Source organism: Callithrix jacchus, chromosome 2, assembly GCF_049354715.1.
Source record: "Callithrix jacchus isolate 240 chromosome 2, calJac240_pri, whole genome shotgun sequence".
NCBI lineage: Eukaryota > Metazoa > Chordata > Mammalia > Primates > Cebidae > Callithrix > Callithrix jacchus.
In genome coordinates this window covers 21493884-21517741 of record NC_133503.1, presented here as the reverse complement: position 1 = coordinate 21517741, position 23858 = coordinate 21493884, and the positions used below count along the sequence as shown (strand labels likewise).

Here is a 23858-nt window from a genome sequence, read left to right as displayed (position 1 = left end):
TGTGGGTGTTGTTTTTTTTTTAATCTATTATTTTTCTCAGTGAGAGGTTTGGATGCAAATAACCATTGACTCGTGTCTTCTCTTTCCACAGCGATATCTGGCATGATTGTTCCCCCCATGTGAAAGAATTGCCTTGAAGAATTGTATTAATGAAGAGGTTGGATTCTGCTACAGAGAGTAATCTGATACAAGTCCCAGAGTGGAACTTTTAACTCAGGCCTTTTTAAGAGGAATCACAATAACTGCAGATTTTTAAACAAACAAAATCACCGACCTTGCAAATACTGAAATTGGAAGGGATCTGTAAGTGCAGGGTGTTGGTTAAAGCTGTACCTCCCAGGTATTTGGGGGATATATTTATTCTGTATTGACAAAAGCAAATCCACTTTTTCTTTTTTTTTTTTTTAAGCTTAATTCTGCAATCATTTGTCTTTTATAAACCGTAAAGCTCTATACAAGGGACACTATAAATAAGACTCCATGTTTTAATTTATGATGTTTTTAAAGCTGTGTAAAGGAAGAATGAAGTGGTGATATTTACAAAAAAGTTAAAAAAGAAAAAAAGAAAAAAAGCTTGTATGGGACAGAATAGGAATGCCAGTTAGATTTTTTAGAAAAACTAAGGGTCGGCTTTTGCGCCTTAAAGCATATCAAATGGTAGTTAGCTCAGACAGTGCATTTTCAGTATCTAACTTAACATGCCACCCCTTAGCAGTGCAAGCTTATTTATCTCTTTTGTATTGTTGTCTTAAGTAACTGTGTAAATAAATGCAGCCTGGAAAGTTAAAATGTGATGTAAGTGATCACATTTTTCCCTCTACTCGAAAATCCAGTGCCTCTAGACAGATTGTTAAAACTGCATATTTAAATCTGATCTCATTCTCTCCTTTTACGTAAGTCAGTTTCTTCTGAAGCCGATGGCCTCTCGAGAGCTTTGGTGGCACACATACTGTGTGAGAATCTCCTTTGAGTCTTCATGGAACAGGGTCCAGGCACAGAATTCCACACTCTGCCCTCCAGTTAAAAAGCCAAAACCTCGCGTACACTTCCCCATTTGCAAGTTTAAAGTTTGCTGGCCGTAAATGCTGACTTCATACCTATCTTCCAAAAGCTGACAAAAGCAACCTGGCGGGTATTTCAATGTTCTGATTCAAGATACCGCCTCTGTCAGTCGACCCTTACCATTTGTAACATAATAGATTAAAACAACAGGTTAAGTGCTTTGGAATTAAGAGTTAAAGGGAACGGGGAAAGGAAAAGCAGGTTGAGACTCCAAAAACATGGTTTTCTGTTCTATGGGAATGGTTGCTCTCATTATCTGGGAAGTGTTCTTAAAAACAAGAATTAATAGCAAAGACGCAGCAAAGCTCTGAGGATGCATTTGCCCGATATGGTTTCTTTGCTCTTGTGTTTTTGTATGTAGTTATAAATACTGTAGATTTTTTTGTGATTTTTTTTGCCAAAGTTGTTGTTCTATTTATACATTTTAATGTCTTAAGACAGTTTTTCAATATCACAGAAAGATTTTACTGCATATTTTGCAAAGAACAAAAAAGCTCACTACCTTTAGCTTGCACATACTTGCAAAGTTCATTAAAAGGCTTTTTGTTTTGAAGGGGATTTTGTAAAATATCCATATAAATAATGTATTTATCTTTCGAATTTGTACATTGCTTTTCCTTCCTCTTACTCCCACTCCCAATTTATTTTATTGTGTATGTTTGCTATGTGAAAAGTGCATATTTGTTTGGTCACCTACACTTGTATTAGCTGTTTCAATGTGATTTTTAAACATTTCATTTATAGTTATTTTTAGTATTGTTATAAACCATGCTTCAGTTTTTTTTTTATTTCCACCCAAAAGTCATTGTCTATTTTTGTATTATTTGTAAGTTAAGAAGTTTTTTCCAATATATGGCAAAAAAAAATAGTAGCATATTATTCTTGTAGTATTTAGTTCTGTAGATTAAAAAAAATGTATCCTTTGCTTTGGAAGCTTACAAAACAACCCTAATGCTGTTTTACTCTATTAATATGCATGGAATCTCTCCCTTTGGAGTGACGCATTTTGTGCATTAAATTCTAGGGAGAAACTTCATAGAAATCAATGAACATACTTTCTTTCTTAAGTCTGCTTGTATATTTCCTCTGTCTTTCACGTAAATATAAACCAGCAGATTGGATGCCTTAACAATGCAAATCATATTCATTTCACTTGTACATTGTAACTGTGCACCAGAACTGTCAGTCATCACTAACATTCTAAGAAAAAAGAAAAAGAAAAAAAAGAAAAAAAAAAAACAAAGAAATCGAAAAGCACAAAAGAACTGTTTTGTTACCTTAAGACAATGTAACTTTTTCTAGTAGAGCAAGAAATCATTTACAACAATGCTGCAACCATGCATGCCCCCATATGGATTTTGCAATGGTTTTCACTAGACTGTCAAGAGTGCGATTTTTATGGGTTGGGTGGGTGGGGGAGGGGAGTTGTGGGAGGGCAAGGGAGGGAAGAAAGCTGATTTTTCATGGTGAGAAATAATAATGATGACTAATAATAATAAAAAACTGGAAAATGTAAGCAAGGTGGACGCATTGCCTCTCGGTACTCACAAAGGTTGTCTGAATTCGCGCAGTAAGCGCTGGCCTGAAGATGTACACAAGTTAAAGCCATATTTTGTCTGGTGAGCCCCTTAACTGTTTGTGAAGGAATGCACGGTCAGCCGGGAAGGTGCCCGGCTTAGACCTTGACAACAGACGCTACCCATCTGTCAGCCATGTGCAGTGGTTAGAACTTTTCTTGAAAGTCCAAAGAGCCTTTAAAATGTGTATAATTTGTGTTTTGTTGCTTCTATTTCTATTGATTAGATGAAAAGACATTCTGGCCCTCTGATCCTCTTTCTTCTCCACAAAAGTTTTACAAATAAAAGATGTTCCCCTAAATACAGAATATGGCTTTAAGAAGAAAATGAAATGGAGAATTAAATTAAGATTTCAGTGTTGGGGGAAAAATACAGCTTCTGGATGACTGGATTGCATAACGTGCCCTGGCCTCACATTGTACTAGGATGCAGCTTAAATGAAGTCATCTCTAAATCTACTAACCTTTCACCTTCTTATCAAAACTTTTTGAATAGACACACACTGTACAGTTCAATTGTTAGAGAACCTAACTACTGTAGAGATTGTTATAATTTTTTTTTTTTTGCAAAAATTCAAGCTGTAAAAACTTTTCAACTTTCACAATATTTAATTAAAGTTACTTCCTGTCTGTGATGGCAGCTCCTAGTCGTGTATTCATTTCTCTATTTCAGATGAGCCAAAGTCCAACAAAACATAAAAGATCTGTGTTTGCAATGACTCAGATCAGTGTCGACACCCAGTGAAAAGGAATTAGGGTAGCCCTGGGACACCCTCTTTCTCTGCAGGTCCTTGGGGATTTGCTAATCTAGGATGCAAATTGAACACATGCAGCGTACTGCTGCCCTCTGCTGGCGCTAGCTGGACGTGCACATGCTCACAGTGGTCCACAGAGGAGCCAAGAGCCCCCAACAACTTCAGCAGCCAAGCGCTGAGATCCTCCTGCGTGACTGAATTGTGAATCCAGGAAGTGGCCATTCTAGAACCCCCATCCTTCGTGCTACAAGTCTGAACCAAGCTCTTCACACACAGCTGCTAATTAATCCCTGCGAGCCTTCTGGTCAACTAATTAGGTGCCCTGGCTCATTGATGAGGAGGCATGTGTGAACTTAGCCTTCTGTGATCAATATTTTTTAACCCCACATGAATAAGATACTTTTCCTGTTGGACAGCAGCACATCTATCTGGAGTGAAACATTCCAAAAACACCTGATAGGTACATACTCCTGTAAAATCATTTCTCTTTAACGTCTATCATAATCATAAGTCTTTCTAGGTGCACACTCAATGATTTTTCCACTTTTACAATTATTGAACATGATGAGGTTAACGATACTTGTAAAATGCCTCAAAAACTCAGCAAATAGGCTGTTAGACCAACAGAAACTTGATGGCCAGAGCTGATAGGATGGCAGCAACGCAGTCATGTGTGTTGGGCACTGTTGCGGCTTTGGAATATAACCCGATTTTAGTAATGAAAGAGTGTGACATGGTAAGTTAATAAGTAGAGAAGCTGCCATCCTTTTTAAAAAGACAGAACCCTTGCTGAAAAGTTTGGCCAGTCAATAGATGTTTCTTTCGAATTCTGTGTTTGATCTAGTTTCCTGTATTAGATGCAGAAGATAAAGATGGAACAAGAGGCCCCCCTCCTCGGGATGTTCACCATCTCAGAAAAGACACACTTATATTCAAATTATGCTAGAATGGTTGGCCAGGCCGAGATAGGTGTACCACAGGGCTCCACAGAGCACAGCTGCCGTCCGCACCTCTGACATGCTGGCTTCTACAGTCTTTAAGGGCTACGTCTTGGAAGTGTTCATTCACTCAATCGTCCATTTATTCATTTTATGCCTGTAAACTTTGCATGCTTCCTATGCCTCTGGCACTAGGCAAGACATGGTGGATACATTTGTGGGCCATGGGACCTTATATCCACTGAGCTTATACTTGAGTGGGGCAAATGAATGTTAAGCAACCATTCAGTACCTGTAACAAACTAATAATGGTAATGAAGAGAATGTCTAGAATGCTCTGAAAGTACATTGCAGCAGGATCTGATTTAACCTGAAGTGCTGGGGAAGGCTCCCAGAGAAAGTGACATGTGAGCTGAGGTATAAAAGCTGAGCAGGAGCTAACCAGGTGGGCTTGGCCCCTGAGGCAGAGGAAAGGAGGGAGGTATAAGAACACTGAGCTTTGGGGCACATAAGATACATTCAAAAACAGAAAGACTGTGTGAGTGGAGCATGCAAATGTGCACATGTGAGGCTTGGGAATTCAATTCAGAACATGCCCTAAACACCTACCATGTGCTTGCTATTGTACTAGCTGTCAGGGCACACTAAGCGAATGGTCCACAGTTCCTGCCTGTAGGACCTATGGCAAGGCTCGTAAACTCACAGCCCCATATTTGTTCATAGGGGCTGTGCTGGTTAAAAAATGAGGGAGTCAACTAGGGATAAAAACAACCAGACCCGGAGTGGGAGGGCTGGGGCCACTGGCAAGTGCATGCTCTGTCCCAAGTGAGAATCCACTTGCTCCAGGTGATTGTTCCCATGTGAGAATGTGGACCTGGTGGTGCCCATTCTACATTTCTCAAGAATGCCAGATATGTTACTGGATTTTTTAAAAATTTGGTATGCAATTTTTATTTTTAAAACATTGGCAATGTATCAAAAAACAGTGTTTTAAAAACACTCTTGGGCAAACAAAGTCCAGAATCCCCTAGAGTATCAGTTTGAGACTTCTGACCAAAAGGTTAAGTTACGAATGGTTATGTTCACACCACCTGATTCGAGCATCTTAATGACGTGTCCTATCCATGAAGATCAAGGAAGGCTGAGAAGAGGAGGATGCCCCAGTGGTTTTCCATAAGCTGAATAGGAGTTCTCCAAACATGTAAGAGAAAGTGGGTAATGGAAGGCCCTGATCAATGCCTTGGCAGCTGACTCTACGAGAAAAAAATTTACTACCATAAATAGAAATAGGAATATGGAAAACTGGAATCATGTGCTTGTGAAAAAAAAAAATCCCCTTTCTTCAGCAGCCATATTCAATGTACAAGTATAGGTCAGCTCTTAAAAAAAAAAACAAACCACAACAAAAAAACAAAAAAATCTCTTTTTGCCTTGCAGAAAGACCCTTATGAATGAATCCATTTTTAAGTACATTTTCAGTGAAGTGGACTCTTTCCAACACATCATGCTCAAAGCCATACCTGCCCTAGCATGCTCCGAAATCACTCATATCATCAAGGATTTTGCTCCCGAGATTATCACCTCTCTCTTCGGCACCATCACATCCTCTTTCTTCAATGTTACATTCAGACCAGCTTACAAATATGATACCATTGGGGGAAAAAAAAGATTTGACCTCACTTTGCTTGTAATCTAGCCACAGTCCTCCTGTTCCTCTTAAGAGCAAATCTCAAAAGAGTTGTCTATGTCTGCTATCTTTTCTTCTTCATTTATACTTTATCATTATTATCTAGATCACAATATATGTTTACTGTAATGATGAAGAGTGGAGAGTCTTCCATGTTGTAAACAAGGGATCTCATTTTATATTTTAGAAGCATCATCTTGGTTGCTACAAAACGAATACATTGGAGGGAGACAGAGGGAAAATAGAGGACATTAGGAGACCATTGCAGTGGACCTAGCAAGGGATGAACAGCTTAGAATAGGAGAAGGGAAAAAAGAAAAATAGGATTAAAAAGTATTTAGGCAATAAAACCATCAGGATTTAGTGATTGATGAAATGTCAGGATTGAGGGAGAGGAAAAAGTCAAGATAAAGCTCAGTTTTGTGACTGCTGGTAAAGAAATGGTTGGTTTCTGTGTTTGGACTGTTCCCTTGCTTTGGGGCTCGACAGAGAATTCCCTTCCTTGGATTCCCTTTGCTTCCCTTCCCTCTTCCAAATATGATCCTCTTCTCCAGAGGCTTCTGTATTTACATTAGGAATGAAATTCAGTCTCTGGAGTTGGAAACACTTTGTAACTTTTTTTTTTTTTTTTTTAACTTAGGCATCAAGCAGTTTTATCTCTTCTCTCTGGAGAGTTATGCTACAGTGGGACTGATTTTTATCTACTTAGCATACATTCTTCCCACTGATGGTAGAATTTTCACATTCTATATTAGGAACAAACGTTCTGAGCCCAGCATTAACCTGGTGGCCTTCTGTAGGAAATATCCTGCACTGGGAATTTTAAGGAAAATTTAGTACTCCACAAAGATGCTGATGAAATGTCAACACGAAGGAAGGAGACCCATTGAGGGCGATTCATTCAGTAGCAGATATGGATGGGATTCTGGCAGGAAAGCAAGGAGAAATGAATGAGAAACAAGCATTATCCATGGCCTTCTCTGAAGCATTTATTGACACAATATCTCCTTACTGAAGATGTTTGTGTCAAGTGCTGTGGTAAGGGCTGGGAATGTGATTTATGTCTTAAATAGACCTATTTCCTTCATTCTTTACTGCCTAAGGAAGACAGAGACATGACTCAAACAATCACAAAAATATATAATTACATAGTGATAAAATGCTTTGTAACCCTAATCTATCTGAGTGAGGATATGGCTCTATCTCTGCATAAAGTCAAGCCTAGCTCCACAGCCAAAATTAATTAAAGAGGAACCAAAGTCCTTATTTGGACCCATCAAAACTGTTAAAATAATCTAAACAGCTCACAGCAATGCCTAGTAAAGTGACCTTTCCTCTATTATCTTTTCCTCATTTCTCATTCCACTCAGATACTACCTTCCACAACCCATCTGACCAAAAAAACCCCTGCTCCATTCTGAGTTTCCATGATTTTTCTTTCTGCCTTCTCCCTTCTTCCATCTCTCTCATTGTCTTATTTTTTATTGTAGGGGCAGAGAGAAAGATTCTCTTCCACCTTCTCTGACAGTTCATTGACATGACTGACAATAGGCAGACACATAGGAGAAAAAGGCATTCAAACTTAATTACTTGCACATGGACACTGGAGGCCTGCAAATAGGAGACTCAATGAACGGCCAGATGGCTGAAGCTTAAATACCCTCTTCATAGGGGAGAGGGAAATGAAGGACTATAAGTCATCTTAGGAGGATAGTAAATAATTTTTAGGGAAAATGAATCGACTGGGGGGGGCAGAGATTATCTTGTAACCGATTGTCTTACAAAACTGCAATTTACAGGAAGGTGAGGGGCAAAACTGCATTGTGAACAAAGGTTGTCTTACTGCGCAGATAAGGCCTCGCAGGTAATCTCTCTGAGCGGCCCTCAGAAGAGGAGAAAGGTTCTCCTGGACATGGTGATGACTTTTAGCCTCTTCTCTTCTCTAGTGGTTAATCTTTCCTGGTTATTTGATGAGATTCCTAGGGAGGTGGGTCTTAACTACATTTCTTTCAGAAAGAAGTTTCCTTACTTAGATAAGAAAATTCTAGAGAGAATCCCTCCCTTGTAGGGGATGCAGGGTGGGAGGGGAACAAACAGATAACATTAGAAAGTTTTGGCTTCTGAGGCAGCTTCTAAGACCCTCCAGGTTTTAAAAATTCTGCCAAAGCACCATACTTAGGGGTATTGTTCTCTATGCTCCAACATTAGCTAGTCTCTTGTCCAGCAAGAGCTTTCATCTTTAGCAGAGCATGAAAACAATAAAAAGAGAGATGGTGCTGGCCAACTGTGATTCCTTTTGGGAGGTTGTGGGAGGGAGGGTCCATAAATATTCCTTGTTGATACTCAGGAGGCAGAGGTGGCAGGATCACTTCACTTGAGCACAGGAGTTTGAGGCTGCAGTGACCTATGATCATGCCACTGTATTCCAGCCTGGGCAACAGAGTGAGATACTGTTTCTAAAAATAAGTAATAATAATAATGCTGGACCTGTTCTACTTTGAGGGACAAGCATAGGGAACCACCGGCATGTATAGCAAATAAATTGATCTGGTTATATTTGAGAGAAGACCAGCGGAAGGTGAGGCAAGTCAGCAAGGCAGAGTTGGGAGGGAAGAAGGCAAAGTATTCCAGATAGAGATGACAGGGCACCACATGGTGGAAGAACAGAAAGAAGGCTGGAGGGCTGGGACTATCTATTTTCCCCTGGGGAATTCTCCTCCGTATCAGTTCATCTCCTTCTTTCTTCTCTCCTTTCAATCATGACTTCCTTCACCTTTGTCTCTGCCTCAGTGCTGAAGAGTATTAGGCTCACTGGTAGCTCTTAGAGCAGAGCCAGTATCCTAGTTCTTCCAGTGCCCCTCTCCTTCTATTTCCCCTCACAGCTACCTGACCCATAAATCTATTACATGGAATTTTAGGGGCATGATCAACTTCTCTTCAATGCTTTCAGCAGCCATGATCAGAGGAAACATTGGAGCTCCCAGTATGCTTCTTTAGAATCCAAAGGAAAACATTCCTACTCCCCAACCACATGCCCTGTAAACCACTACTGCTCAAAGTGCCCAACTGCAAATGACAACAATGAGCCCCCTACTTTATTCTCCACAAGTTCAGAATATTATAGCACACCTATGTGTCCAGTACAATGCCAGTTTGCTTTATCAAACTTAAGGTGAGCCTAGAAGAGTAAAAAGCAGCAGAAAATTAATACTAACGGCAATTGGCATCCCTTGTTGAGGGCTTACTCTAATGGATTATTATTCTTGTTTCTTTATTTTTTGAGACACGGTCTTTACTCTGTCTCCCAGGCTGAAGTGGCAATGATGTAATCATGTCTCACTTCAGCTTCAACCTCTCTGAGGTTCAATCAATCCTCCCACCTCAGCTCCCCAAGTAACTGGGACTGCAGGGATGCACTACCACATCTGGCTAATTAAAAAAAAAAAAATTTGTGGAGATGAAGTCAAGCTAGTCTCAAACTCCTGGGCTCAAGCAATCCTCCCACCTCATCCTCCCAAAGTGTTGGGATTACAGGCATGAGCCACCATACCCAGCTGAGGGCCTACTTTTAGATGAGCTGATATGCTATTAACCACGGAAACATTTTTGTTAACTTCTCACAGTGGCCATGTGACATAGGAGCAATTATGTCCTGCTGAAATAGAATTGCTCACCAACCCTGTATAAGAACAAAGCGGTCCCCGCTGGAATTTGAAGGCCTTTTATTTAATGCCTATAAACACGTAGTTAGTATATCTATGAAATGCATTGATCCAATAATTCGTCTATATGGAAATGTCTGAAAGAAATCACTCAAATTCTGTAACCCTCAGTTATTCATCTTTTTTAAGTGACAATAAGAGTATTTATGTTAAAAGGTGTCTAAGAAGATGATGTTAAATAAGTCACATATTGAGTGATCCAGTGCCCAGGACAGAGCAGCCACTCTGTCAGTATCAGAAATTGTTATTCCCTTCCCCAATTTCAAGTCGTATGTGTGTGTGTATCATGACACATTTAGCGGATCTAAAACCAAAAGACATTAGATTGTCTCTTATTTCCTGATATTGTACTCAACATTGATGGACTCCTTGAGTTAAAAAAAATAAAACTCTTGCAAATTCTTGCTTCTTGACAGCTAACTGTAAAGTATGCCTAGCATTCACAGTGCCACCCTGAGGATGAGATCAGACTCCTCTTTCATGGGGGAAGACTTGTCCAACCATTTTCATGTGGTACCAAAAGATGGTTTGTGGCTGATGCTTGTCATAAGCACAAGCAAAACCACAGTCCTTCTTCAAATCATTTATCTTTATTATATTACTATATTATGTACTACCAGGGAAGGTACAGGGAACTTCAGACAAAAAATAATAATAATCAGTCTGAATATTGTCATGTGCTAAAGGAAGCGGATTCTAGGCAATAAATCTGCAGGGCAAAGGCTTAGCATCGCTGCTGGGAAAGAGAATAAAGATGAGAGGTGAGTAATGTAGGGACACAGGGAAGGAGGGCAAAAGACATTTCCTGTGCACCAACATCACTTAGTAGTAAGACCCTACTAAGCCCCTTCAGAGTTAAATATATATATATATAAATGTAACAGGTTTCAGTGAAATGAGATTAGGTGTAATTTAGATATGATGAACTCATTTACAGGTTGGACTGCTAGGAGTCACCATTTGCATTCAGAATGAGAAATCTCATGAAATAACTTATCACTTACCCAGATAGTTAAGTGGCTGCTTTCTGCCAGTTGCTGACCTAGGAACTGGTATGAGAGCCACTGGACATAGACAATAATCCAGTACAAAACCAAAGGCAAAGTAGCAAGTGCACATGTAATTACACATTGGGAAAAGTCCCATGAGAGAAACGGGCAAGATATTGGACTTCTCATCTTACGGATGCTGGGATTGGCCATGGACTTGCTATAGCCTATGGGACTAGGTGGTAAGATACTGACCAAGCTCTTACGTGGAACTGTGAAGCCTGTCTTGATTCTTATACTCCAGGGATCTGCCATGAGAAGAGCTTCCCCATGGAAGCTGTTGAAACTCCAACCTGAGTTCTGAAATATCCACACATAAAACAGATCAGAGCACAATCACATCCTGGAGCTAAGCTCTGCTGCCCCTCAACTGGGAGCAATCACCCAGCCATGCCTGCAACATCAGCCATTCCTCAGACCTACTGCCCTGCAAATCTGCAAGCTTGAAAATTAACACTTGCTGTTAATTCTTAAGCTTCGGAGTGACTCGTTGCATGACATAAATGTGACAATAGCTGACTGAGACCAAAACAGAAATCTAGAAGTCGGCATGGCAGTTAAGAAAAACCTAAAAGATGTTTTCAAACTCAGTGGTGAGTGTTGAGGAAATAATAGTAGTGTAGAAAAATTGCGACCTGTGTTATGTAATGGTGAAACACTTAGTAAAAGTAGTACTTTTACTAAATGATCATCTGGAAAGGAAGACATGTACCTATTGAACTTGGAAATGGAATATTAGAAGCCTGAACTGGCTGTAGGTAGTCACACTTGATAAGGTACTACATGAAAGAGATGAGCTCAGGAAAGAGCTGCCCAGTTTACAAACACAGTTGAGAGAATACACAGAGAACTCAGAAAGTCTAGGACACACTACATTGGAAAATGATGATACTGTTTCTCATCTCCAGACTTTTTATCCAGTGAAATATCCTCAAAGAAAATACAGCCTGTTGGCAAAGACCAAAACAAGGACACGGCCTTTCAGATGCAGCCTCAGAGCTTATTCCAAATAAAAAGTGTGGCCATCACATCCCTTTTTAAGACCTCTGAAAGGATTGAAGTGGAACCTAGTAGATTCTTCCAAATGGATAAAGTGATCCTAGAAAGATCACAGAGAAGCCTGAGGTACTAAATCAAAATTTTATTTCACCAAAGAGTAAAATAAAAAAGAAAGGGTCCCCAGAGGGCAGAGCTAAGACCTGTGGAAAACGATTGTTTTGTTTCCTTGATCCACTGCAAGGAAGCCAAGTTAGGGTAAAGCATGTAGTTCCTCACTCCACTGATATCAGGGTAACCACGTGACTTGCTTGGACCAATGGAATGAAAATGGATACAATGTGAATGGAAGCCATGTGGCTTGCTCTGTATGGCTTTGGTCTGGCAGCATTATTGTGGCAATAGCTGACATGCCAATTCCTGCTCTTGGACAGAATTTGGATCATCTGAACATAATTGACTTTGAACACCCAATTAAAACAGCTCCTTTCATGTCACCTTCTCTAACATCACCATTTTCTATTTTCTTCACAGCCCTTTTCTCTCTCTGAAATTATCTCATGTGCATATTTGCTTATTTGCAAGTATTCTTATTTATTGCCATATCTGAGCACCTGGAACTGCTTCTTGCACATAGTAATACTGAATAGATGCCCTTTGATTTCCCTCTCAAGGATTCTATAATTTTTGTAAGCCCAGGTTGTACTGGGGATATTATGAAGATGTTTGGTTTTCACCTTCAATAGTGCCTCAGAACACTGATATGATTTATGTAAAAGGCATCTTGATCCGGGAGAGTTACAACTCATTGGAAAACCTATATGTGTCTAATTAATTATGCCTGGATAAGATCAGCGAGTGGAACCATTTCTAAGCAACTCAGAGTAACTAAGTAACACTAAGTAACCAAGTAATCCAGGAGACAGAAAATGCTGAGTTACCATGAGTTGTGCTAACACACCATGTGTGTTATTTCCAGTGTAGCCATCTTAAATGTTTCCATTGTTGATAAGGTTGTCCGTATCAGGCAAAAAATAATTATTGTAAATAACCATGGAAATATGATAAAATAAACCTCATCTACAAGATTTAGTCTTCAGGAGCCCTTATTGTACCCTCTACATTAGCTCTCAACGTGAAGCTCTCTCAAGATTGAATTGATTCCTCTCTTCACTCAACAGGTATTGTGGCAAGTACTGGGAAAGCCATGCCAAGCAAAGCCAGAAGTGGTTTTTGCCCCCAAGGAACTTTCCACCTAATGAGAGATCCAAACATTGATCAGATATTTACTAACAAAATCCAATATATTAAGGTGTTCTGAGGGTAGTTTGGAGGACAGGAAACCAAGAGAGCATCGAGTTAGAGACTGACCCTGCTCGGGTGATCAGGGATGTCCTCCCTGAAGAGAGTGGAGTTCAAGCTGAGGTCTGAAGGATGAGTTAGGCAAGAAATGCACTAGAGGGAGATTGAATATCATACGCAAAGGACCCGAAAAAGATCAGCGTGGGTGGAGCAAAGCAAAGAGAGGTAACAGATAAAGCCAGACACATGGCAAGACCCAGACTATTCAGAGCCTTGTGTAGGCCAGTTAGAAGTTTGAGTTTTATCAACAGTACCAGCTTCTAAGGGACTCAGGCAGGCATTGTTGACAAATATTGACATCTGGATGGCAGTTCTCTGCTGGTGAACGTCTGTGGATTGAAGCACAGCAGAGAATTCTGTTTGCCTCCTCTTGCCCAGAACGCCATGTGTCAACTTGTAAGAGTTGGTTCACCTTTACCTTTCCATGAAGCCCGCTATGCTGTAAGCAATACTCATCAGACCTCATAAGGCTTGATATTTATTTTATTTCAACTATCACTCTTTTTTTGTCAAGTGTGGTCTCACACACAGCAGGTAAACCTTAATGGTTTAAGGAATAAATAGAAAATTGACGGGCTCACACCCATTAGCTAATGGATTACTAAGCAAAGGGGACTGCATTCCACCCCAATGCACTTAGCCCAGGGTTGCTTGGAATTTTAAAGACGACAAGCTAATACTCTGTCTTCACTCCATGGGCCCAGGGGAAGGGAGTTCAAACTCAAATATGGCTCCTTTGATAGACAGGTGAATGAATGAGGCTATCATTATGTAATCACACATCTTAGCATTTATTTATTATCGACCGCACAACACATTCTAGAAATGTATTGGAGACATTTGACCTGCCAAGTTGGTATGTTTGTTGGCTACAGCCTGGCAGACAGAAGGACCCTGATGGGAGAATCACTCAGCCATCTTGCTTTTACCTACCACATTGGTGTCCCAATGATTCATGGGAAAATATGTAAGAAAAAAGAGGCTATTTTAAATGTCTCCTTGGAAGTAAGGGTTCCTGACATTCTGTTACCTGGAATGCTCCTCACCTTTGTAAATTAGCCACCCCACATGTTGTGCCGAGACCTCCTTTTCACAGTCTTTAATTAGTTGTCTCAGATATATGTGTCTCATTAGCATCTGAGCAATGCAATCACTTTTTTAGCCCGAATCTCATGATTTTATTGGGCTATTAAGAGCTTGATTTGTGGGCAGTGGGAACAGCAGGAGAACCCATGCCATTGATCACATTATCCAGGAGGTATCCAGCAGAATGGAGAACCAGCAATACACACAGAATGGTGGGAATGTAAATTATTTCAACCACTATGGAGAACAGTTTGGAGGTTCTTTGAAAGCCTAAAAATTGAGCTCCCGTATGATCCCAGCAATCAGTATATCAGAGATATCTGTACTTGAATGTGGTGTGGAGGAGAGCCAGCACAATGACATCCTTCGCCTCAGAGCTCCAGGCCATACAGCAGCCCACACAGGGCCTGTGGCCTGTGCCATCACCCTCTGAACCTTAACTTGGTCCATTTGGGGGTGGAGAGGAAGGGAATGAAAACTGCCTGCTTCCAAACAGGATTTTCAACATGTTAAACTGAAAAGAAAGCACCAAAAAAACATAGTAAAAGGATCACAAAGCGATTTCCTATCAGGTTGTCACTCAGAAAAATCAGCAGCTAATGATCGACCTCTTCCCCATTGTTCTAACCCAACACTCATGAGTTATAGAATCTTCGGAGATAAAGATATAACCTTAGAGATTATTTTTTGAATGCCCTCACTTATAGGATGAAAAGGCAGACTCGGGGAGGCGAAGCGTCTTGCCTAACATCACACAACAAGAGCAGAGTTTGCACAAGCCTCAGCATTCCCATTCCCAGAACAAGAGTTGACTGTTTCTCACTCTCTTTCTGTACTTCTTTAGTTTCTGGGTCAGTGAAAATGAAGATCTGAAAAGGCAATTTTTAAAGCTGAAAAGTGGAATAAAAAGACAAGTATCCTCTTCTCATGGAATAGTTCTCCTACAATTATAGCAAAGAAATATTAGCGTATGTCATCTTAAGAAAGCTCATGTAATTCCTCATTTGTGAAGTCAACTTTAATGGCTCAGCCAGTAATATATGTATGGAATTTCCTGGAGGGATGAGGAGAAAATAACCTCATCAAACCTAGGCTCCCCCTTTTTTAGCCCTCTGACCATCTGATGAAATGAGATGTCCTGGAGGAATCTGGAAACTAGAAAATACCTCCAGCTCAGCAAACACAGATGATGATGCATTTGCTCACTGCCTCTTTGCCTCCCTTCTTGTTCTGTTATCCATTACCAGTAGGTGTAGTCTTCTTAAATCACAAATAAGATTATGTAATGCTCCATCTCCTTCAATGGCTTCCCATCACACTTAGAATGAAGAACCTGCTGCTTCTTATAGCAACGAAGCCTTACGTGAAAAGATCCCTGCTTATCCAAGCACATCTTGTACCCCTCTCTCACCTGCGCATGCTCCCTTTGCAATCCCTGCTCTTTCCCACTTCAGGACCTTTGCACATGCTCTTTCTTCAGTCTGGAAGGGTCTATTCTTTTTCTTTGCATGTTTGGTAAATTCTTTTCCTTCAGGTGTTGGCTCACATGTCAGTTTCCCTGAATCTCCCAAACACGAATCCTTTCCTTATCCAGATACTCTCTACCCTAAGCTCTGTGTTTCTTTCTTCTACTATTTATCTCTAGCTCTGGTTACCTCATTTTTCTGTTTACTGGTTTACCTGTACTTCTCACTGGCATTCAGGTAGTGATAAAGGCAGAAACTATGTTTGTACTGTTCACAATTATATCCTCAATGCACAGTACAATGTGTGGTACACACAGACGTTTAAGAAGTATTTACGGGAACAGTATGCACAGTTAATGCTGGCGATTAGGTACTTTCTTACTAAACAGTTTCTTTTAACAGTCTTTTAGATCATTTACATGGCCAGTTATAGCCTGTAAATTAGCATTGTGATTAAAAATATGAGCCTTGGGGTGGGCCTGGTGGTTCACACCCACAATCCCATCACTTTGAGAGGCCAAGATGCATAGATCACTTGAGGCTAGGAGTCCAAGACCACCCTGGCTAATATTGTGAGACACTGTCTCTACTAAAAATACAAAAAAAAAAAAAAAAAAAAAAAATCAGCCAGGCAGTGCTGGTGCATGCCAGTAATCACAGCTACATGGGAGGCTGAAGCAGGAGAATTGCTTGAATCTGAGGGGTGGAGGTTGCAGTGAGCCGAGATTGCACCCCTGCACTCCAGCCTGGGTGACAGCATGAGACCCTATCTCAAAACAAAACAAAACAAAACAAAACCAACAAAACCAAAAAAACCCATGAGCTTTGGAATCAAACACAGTTCTGCTCTCACTTGACAGCTCAGTGGCCTTATGCAAATTAAAGGACTTCTCTAAGCTTCTGGATTCCGTGTGTGAGGATCCACTATGGGAGTAAAGAAGAGCAGGGACTGTGATTATTACATTACGTAGAGGAATTGAGACTTACCACTTGCCCAAGTGGATCAAGAGCTATCATTTTATTTCCAAGGACTGGCTGATACTGCAAAGTGATTGGCAGGGTTTTCCCAGAGGCTGCACCTCTAATGCAAAGGCACTGGCAAGGGCTGCTGTGGGGGTCAGGATGCCAGATAGGGCCTTCAAAGCTTTTAGGAGACATTCTGAGGCTCTGCCAAGCTGGCAACTTCCTTTTCTTTTCTTTTCCTTTTACATGACCTAGGGAGTTTGTCTTTTATGCTGCTCCCTATCTGATTTCTTTTAGTCTCTCCAGTCCACAGATTGACAACACAATAAGGTCAAGAAGAAGTTGTCATTTCCCTTCTATCATTCATGACATTCTTTTATGTGCTTCTCCCTTTCAATAATGTGAACTATATATTGTGTTTTCCTTATTCCTTTTGCCTCTAGGGAGCTCAGGAGAAAGTCTGAAGTTCAACCACAAAATTTTACAAAACAGCATCCCCTCTTCAATGTCAATTATCCTTCCAAACTTTATTTTATTTATTTATCTAAATATATTAATATGCTATACTGGGAACAGTCTTAAATTTAAAAAATATATTGAATGTAAGTTATGGGAAAATTAACTTTAAAAATCTGTCTACTGTTTCTCCTCTCAATTGTTCTGCTCCTCCAGTGAGATGATCAGAAGAATTTCCCTCTCTGCCACCTTTTCATTTTGGCTGTAAATGATCACTTCAGTCCATTTCATTTCATTTTCTAAGCAGTAATGTTACAGACTTACTCTCATAAGAAGAAATATGTGCTAGTGGCAATGCATGGAAATACAAGCTGAATGCTACAGTAAAAGAGACAAGGAAAGGAAACACAGTATTTACTAGGTGCCAGGTGTTTTGCACACATTAGTTCATCTACACTTTCTAACAACACTAAGGCAGTTCACACATGAGGGCCCGGAAGCTCAGAGAAGTTCTTTCATTTGCCTAAGGCCACTGAGTCAGGTGAGAGCAGAACTGGGTCTGATTCCAAAGCTTGTGTTTTTAATCACAGCGCTAATTCACAGACTATAACTGGCCATGTATATAATCTACAGGACTGTTAAAAGGAATTGCTTGGTAAAAAAAAAAAAAATACTAATTGCCAGCATTAACTATATACACTGTTCTCATTGGCTCTTGTAGAAAAGTTCTTTAAACAGTCTCTAGGCAATAGATAGGTTAAGTAAGGTGGGATTTTCCAGCTAATACCTAACAGCATGGGTAATTGGTTCAATGGGGTCTGTATATTCTTTTTTATCCAGATTCTCTCTTCTGCAAAACATTTCCCACAGTGGTCCCTATCACATATTTTTAAAATGGCTCAAGAGGATGCAAAGTTGAGAATAAAGGAGTTCCTTTCAGGCTTGTGTGCCCTTAGGGAAACAAAAAGGACTGTGGGCAATAACAAAATGGGAAAGGAATCAGGACTCGAGCAAGGAGGTTTAGGAAGAGTTGGGGGTTCTATGGAAGTCAGTCAGATCTTCTGGAGGAGGAGAGAGGTAGAGAGGAGGTGGTGAGAAGAGGTGGTGAGGCAGGAGCACCAAGGGTCCTGGAGAAGGCCTCTGTCCTCTGCTTCCTGGAGAAGAGCCTCGGAGTGTCCCAAGGCTGGGGGATGGGGATGAGGGAAGATCATACTTATAGACAGCTAGAAGATCCATATCCCAGGGAGAACTGGGTCACAGGATAGCACTCCTGCCCTTAGGTGGTGCAGAAGCAGACAAGTCAATTGCCAGGCTGGAGGGATAAGATGGAATCAGGAATGTCTCAGCAGCAGCCAGCATGGGTTGCAACTAAGGATGGCCAGTCCACATCTGGCTCGGGAAATGTTGTCTGGAGGATCAGAGCACTGACCTTCCAAATGTCTGTGAACCAGATTGTTGAGAATGAAAGCTTACCCTTGGGGAAAAGGAAAGGGAAGAAAACCTCATCTTGACAGAGATTAGGTTTCTGCCTCATCAGTGGGGATCAGTCTAGATACCAACACTGAGCTTAGAGAAAGGAAAAGCTCAGCTTCCTGCACCTCTGAGAATGTGGTCTTAAAGCTGCACCTGCTTTGCTCATTTCCACAGGACTTCTGATTATTAACTACATGCAGGCTCAGCTCCCAAATACAGTCTCTGAGCTGAATTAGCCCCTGGGTGGGGAATGAAAAACGGCCTCATTCCACAGCCTCACAGTTGTGTAGGGGAACAATTTTCATATAAATGTACACAAGAAACTCCAGTCTTCTGACATCTGAGCTTTTTAGCCCACATAATCATAACCCCTCCGAGAGCAGGGAGGTCTCTATCAGTGTGTGGGTACACAGCTGCTGCTTCCTTAAGCGAATCCTCTCCATCCAATTTAAACTGAGTTTCAAGTTGATTTTGGAGGAAATGTATACAGTTTACAGGTTTAAAGCCTTTTCTTCATCCCAGAGGACAAGCAGGCTAGAGGAAAGGAATGGGGACTGCTAACATTACAGAGAAGAAAGGAAAGGAAGGCATTCCCAGGAGACAGGGAAGAATGAGGCCAGAGATGCAAAGAGGGCAGATGACAATTGTCAGATGAGTTCCATCACTCGGCTTTGCCTCTACCTGCTCCCAACTTCTCTGAAAAATTGTCCTCTGGGGCCCAAACTTTCCCTGTTTAGTCTCGGCCCAAAGGTAAGTTGGTAGGAAGTTTGAGCAAAATTGTTTCAGGCATCTTGGAGTTATGTATGCAGACAATGAGATGACATTGTTTCCGCTTTCAAAATAAATAGAAGAGTTTTTGGTCACAGAGAGCTCAGGAACAAGAACTAAAAAATGATTGAACCTTCAGACTCCAGGAGTCCCACATCCCTGGTAAGCAAGCAAACCTCAGAGGCTGGGAGAAGAGAGAAGATGTAGGAGTCTATGGCTGGGAGGGGAGGTAAAGTAGATTCTGTTAACCAAGTTAACTTATCTCAGTTGACTTGTATCAGTACCAAGGGATGGAAACCACAGGCCATGTCTTGTCCATTTTACTCTTCAACCACTGAAAAGAGCAAAATTCTCTTTGCCAGGCCTGTGGTTCTATATAATTTTTCAGATTACCTTGCAATTCCAAGTGGACAAAACTCTGTGATTTTTTTTTTTTTTTACCCTTTCACCTTCCTTTGGAGATGGGGGGGGTATTTTAAACACAGTCCCTGTAATCACAAACACACTAAGAAAAATCTCTGACTGCAGACAGACAACATTTGTAAGAGAATATGCAGAAAAACAATTTGTACATATCCTCAACATGAAGAGGTTGAGGAGTTAGGGTCAAGGCACATTTTCTGCGGAAGATTATACCTCTGGTACTTTCAAAATCAGTAAATACATCATGGGTCCAGTGTGGCAAGAATTGGCACACGTTATGGAGCTGCAGTGATGTCTTTACTGGTCTGAAATAATTCCTTATGGAGATAGCAAATACGTAGTGTGAAAAAAGGCTATATAATGCCTATTTCCCACTCCATGCCCATGTGGCACTGCCACTGACTTCAAAACACACCTTATCCTTGTACCTGCCGCCCTGCAGATAATGTCTAAAATAGCAGAGACAGGCGCATGTGCATGCCGGAGCCGTGTGCTTTAAACATCTCAATATATTACCTGGCACGCAGGGTGCATCCCGACTGCTCTGTGGATGCTTCCCTCCCGCCCTCCTGCCTTTGATATGCAAGATGCTAGGGCCAAATCAGCCACTCCGTCATTTCCATTACAGGAGTCTTTGGGGATGAGTGCTTTGGCAGTGAGGAGCCAGGGCCCCAAATTGGACTCCACCATGAAGCCCTCAAAGCTGAGCAATTTTGCAGAATTTAATGGGCGTTGGGGGATAATTTTGCAGACTGATTTCCAGGAGCACAAATATTCAAATTGCTCAGCCCCTATTTGAAGGCACATCTGAAGGTGCACCCTACAACCTGTGTGGAGCAGGCGCTTTTGAATCTTGTCCTTGAAACAAAAAAAGGGGGAAAAAAAAGAAAGAAAGAAATGCAGTGCCCCCTGGGACTTTACCAGCAGAGACTCTAAGTGCAGCGTGACTGCAAAGCCCTGCCAGGAGTCCTTGGGGCAGGAGGGAGGAAGTGGATGAGAGAGACCGGAGATGAGAAGGGCCTTCAACAGCCATTGGGGAGGTGGTGGCGGGGGAGAAGAAAGGGAGACACGCGCTAAAAAACAACAGAAACACAGGTGGAAACGGCCTTGTGGGAAATCAGGCTGTCAACAAACAAAGCTGGAGGCTGGAAACCACTGCCTCCCCAGCCCAGCTCCTGGGCCAGGAGATTGTTCTGTAAATAAATTAGCGGTGGCTTTGATTGCTTGGAAATTAATACTGACACCTTGAAGCTGCAAATGACTCCCTTTTATCAGGAGCAGAAGCACTACACTTTCCGAAAGGATCCTTTTTGCCTTTCTCTGTTTTATTTTGCTTTGTTTTCTCAGGGAAAGTAAATTAGAGCCACTTACATCAGCAGCTCAGGTTAAAGGAAGGGGAAGAAGAGAGGAAAAAAAAAGAGTTTCATTTCATGTACCAGTGGTTTAGAACTTCATTTAAAGCTAATCAGGCCCCCCTCTTCCTCCGAGCCATTTCTGACAGCAACGTAGCCTAGATCGCTCATTGACAGACCCAGGCACAGTAAGCTTTGCTGGAGTTGCACCCAAAGGTTGGGGAGAGGGTCTCCAGGTTTCTGCCAATGGATGTTTGAGAAAGCACAGTTTCTAGAAAGAGTCAAGTCAGCTAAGAGCTAATTGTTAAAGAGCTGCCCAGTGTGAGCTTCTTCCAGAGGATCTCAGGTATTTTCTTAAACACACACTCTTCTTCCAGAAAAATGGCTTCATGTTTCACCTTCAGAAGACAGGAGTACCTCCAAATTTATTAGGTCAAATATCCACCCTTCTGAATGTGACCCAATAAGACAAAGCAAAGACCCTGAAACTGTAATCATATTTATTCTCTTGTGAAAAATCAGAAAATCTGCCTTTTCACTCAATTTCTGCCTTAATCATTGCCCTTCGCCCGAACAAAATAGATCAGTGATTTTTAAATAATCAGATACTTTTAGGAAAATTGCATACTGCAATTCTGTTATCACTCAAGATCCTACTCCGTAAAACTCTCTTAACAATTTCTGTACATCTATGGCAAACTCAAAATGGATGGAGGCAAAATGGACATTGAAGCCTCATAAATTCTTGAAGTATGTTCTGGACTGTAAAAGGGGCCATTATTTAATCTAATTTTACAGCAAATTACATGTTGTCTCTTTATGCCCTGGAAGAGCGATAATCCATAGGTAATAGTTACGGTGACTCTGAAATAGCCAGAATCCTAGATTATTGAGCACGACTCCAGTACCAGCAGACATCAGAGGCTTTATTGCATATTAATTCTGTAGCTGGTGTGAGACAAGCTTGCCAGGACTCTTTCGTTACTTTGTCACAGTTGCAAACTCCCATGTAGACAACAATAACAACAACAACAAAGAACGTCAAAAGAAAACTAAGCACTTGCACACCCAGCAATAAGGGATTGTAATGGACAAACCACTGCAACAAGCTTGTTTCATTATGAAGTGAAATAAAGGGGCTGCGACTCACTGCAGGGGGCTCTCAAACTTTCAAGAACTTAGAAACACCTGGGAAGTAGCTGCTGCTAGAAGGGACACAAGGAAAGTGCAGGAAAGAAACTAGAATTGCATCCAGGACGTTGGGCACATGAGTGGTGAGCCACAGACAAAACACGGTGTGACCCGTGTTGCAGCTGGCCCCTCCAATCTCACATTGCAGTGCTTTTTCCAGGAAGGGCCTTGTTTTGATCTGGGATAGAGAGAGAGAGGCTGGAAAACTCTGGGAATTCATGGGAAAAAAACGAATTTACTAAATGAGCAATTTGGAATAACTGGTTTGTCGAATTATAAACTTTACAGAATTCATATCTCATGAGATGATTTCTATAGTCTTTGAGGATTTGTTTTTTCAAAATTTCAGTTTTAACAATTAGGGAAAGTCATAGATGGGTGACATTGGCATGCATATGCACTCACCATTTGGAAATCAAGGCCATGAACATTTTTTTAAAAAGATGCAAATTAACATAGATCTACATATAAAAGGCATATGTATCCTTTTGTATATGAATAGTTGAGGCTTTTGAAGTTTAGATAATCCACAAAATACACAACTAATCAAGCTACCTTGATGAATTATCAAACTAAGAGATGATGGAAACTCAGTAGACTACACACAAAAGAATTTTTAGAAGAGAATCCCACTCTAATATTTACAAAAACCTGGACTAACAACATACATACTGCCTTTAATTTAGAATAGAAAAGGTGTTTTCATTTTGAAAATTCAGAGGCCCCAAGGAACAGGACAGCACGGACTACACTGACCTTTGGCTGGCTTTGCCGAACGCCTCTGGCTCTTGTAAACCAGGGTAAGGTATTTGACTGGCAGTTTTTAGTGACTTGATAACTGGTCAGATTGGTCACTTAGTGAATCTTCTTTTGAAAAATTGACCTAGACCCTGCTCAGTGGACCTGTAATGCATCTGTGTACCATGCTGAACACAGCTGACTGGCATGAGGCGAGGTTAACCAGCAACAGCTCATTTAAAGGTGTGCAATCCACAAAACGCAGCTGAGCTTTAGAAGACAATCTCACTCTGAAGTTTCATACCATCTAGCAAAGAACAGAAGAATTCCAAAGTTGTCTTACACTTAAAAGAAATGCACATTTGCATGAAATTTATACAACATAAAACGTTAGTGGACCAGATAATACATATTTGTTTATCTATGATTTAAAAAAATAGAAATTTATACATAGACGACTATATAGGCGGCTTGACCTTTTTAGCCTTTTGGCTAAAAACAAAATTAGGAAATAGTCTTAACTCATCCATTAAGGCAAAGGGCTGTTCTCCCTTCTCTTCGTATTCTTTGACAAGCCTGGAGTATCTAGGCTACTTATCCCTCCCTAACATATCTGTGTATCTGACCATTCAAGAACACTGAAGACTGCCAATTGCCCTTATGGTACCCATGTGCAAATTAGAAAATGATATCTTTTCTTTCAGGACATTTTATTTCCATAGATCTGAAAATGACTATAACACATTGATTTGGTTTGGAGAGGATACTTTACTCCCACCTGCAGAAAAGTTGTCA

At 40.9% G+C, this 23858-nt stretch overlaps 1 protein-coding gene and 1 long non-coding RNA gene across 22 annotated transcripts in view; one reads left to right on the top strand and one right to left on the bottom strand.

Moving 5' to 3' along the window:
- The window catches only part of EBF1 (EBF transcription factor 1), a 413030-nt gene extending 409757 nt beyond the window's left edge, over nucleotides 1-3273 (top strand). For all 11 annotated transcript variants that reach the window (XM_008984138.5, XM_035283569.3, XM_008984128.5 and 8 more), the window contains one exon: nucleotides 92-3273. In XM_008984138.5, coding sequence (XP_008982386.1) covers nucleotides 92-123 — 32 coding nt within the window. In that variant the 3' untranslated portion in view covers nucleotides 124-3273. The remainder of the gene's footprint in view (nucleotides 1-91) is intronic.
- The window catches only part of LOC118150066 (uncharacterized), a 153362-nt gene that overhangs the window by 44859 nt on the left and 84645 nt on the right, over nucleotides 1-23858 (bottom strand). The gene's annotated exons all lie outside the window — the stretch shown is intronic.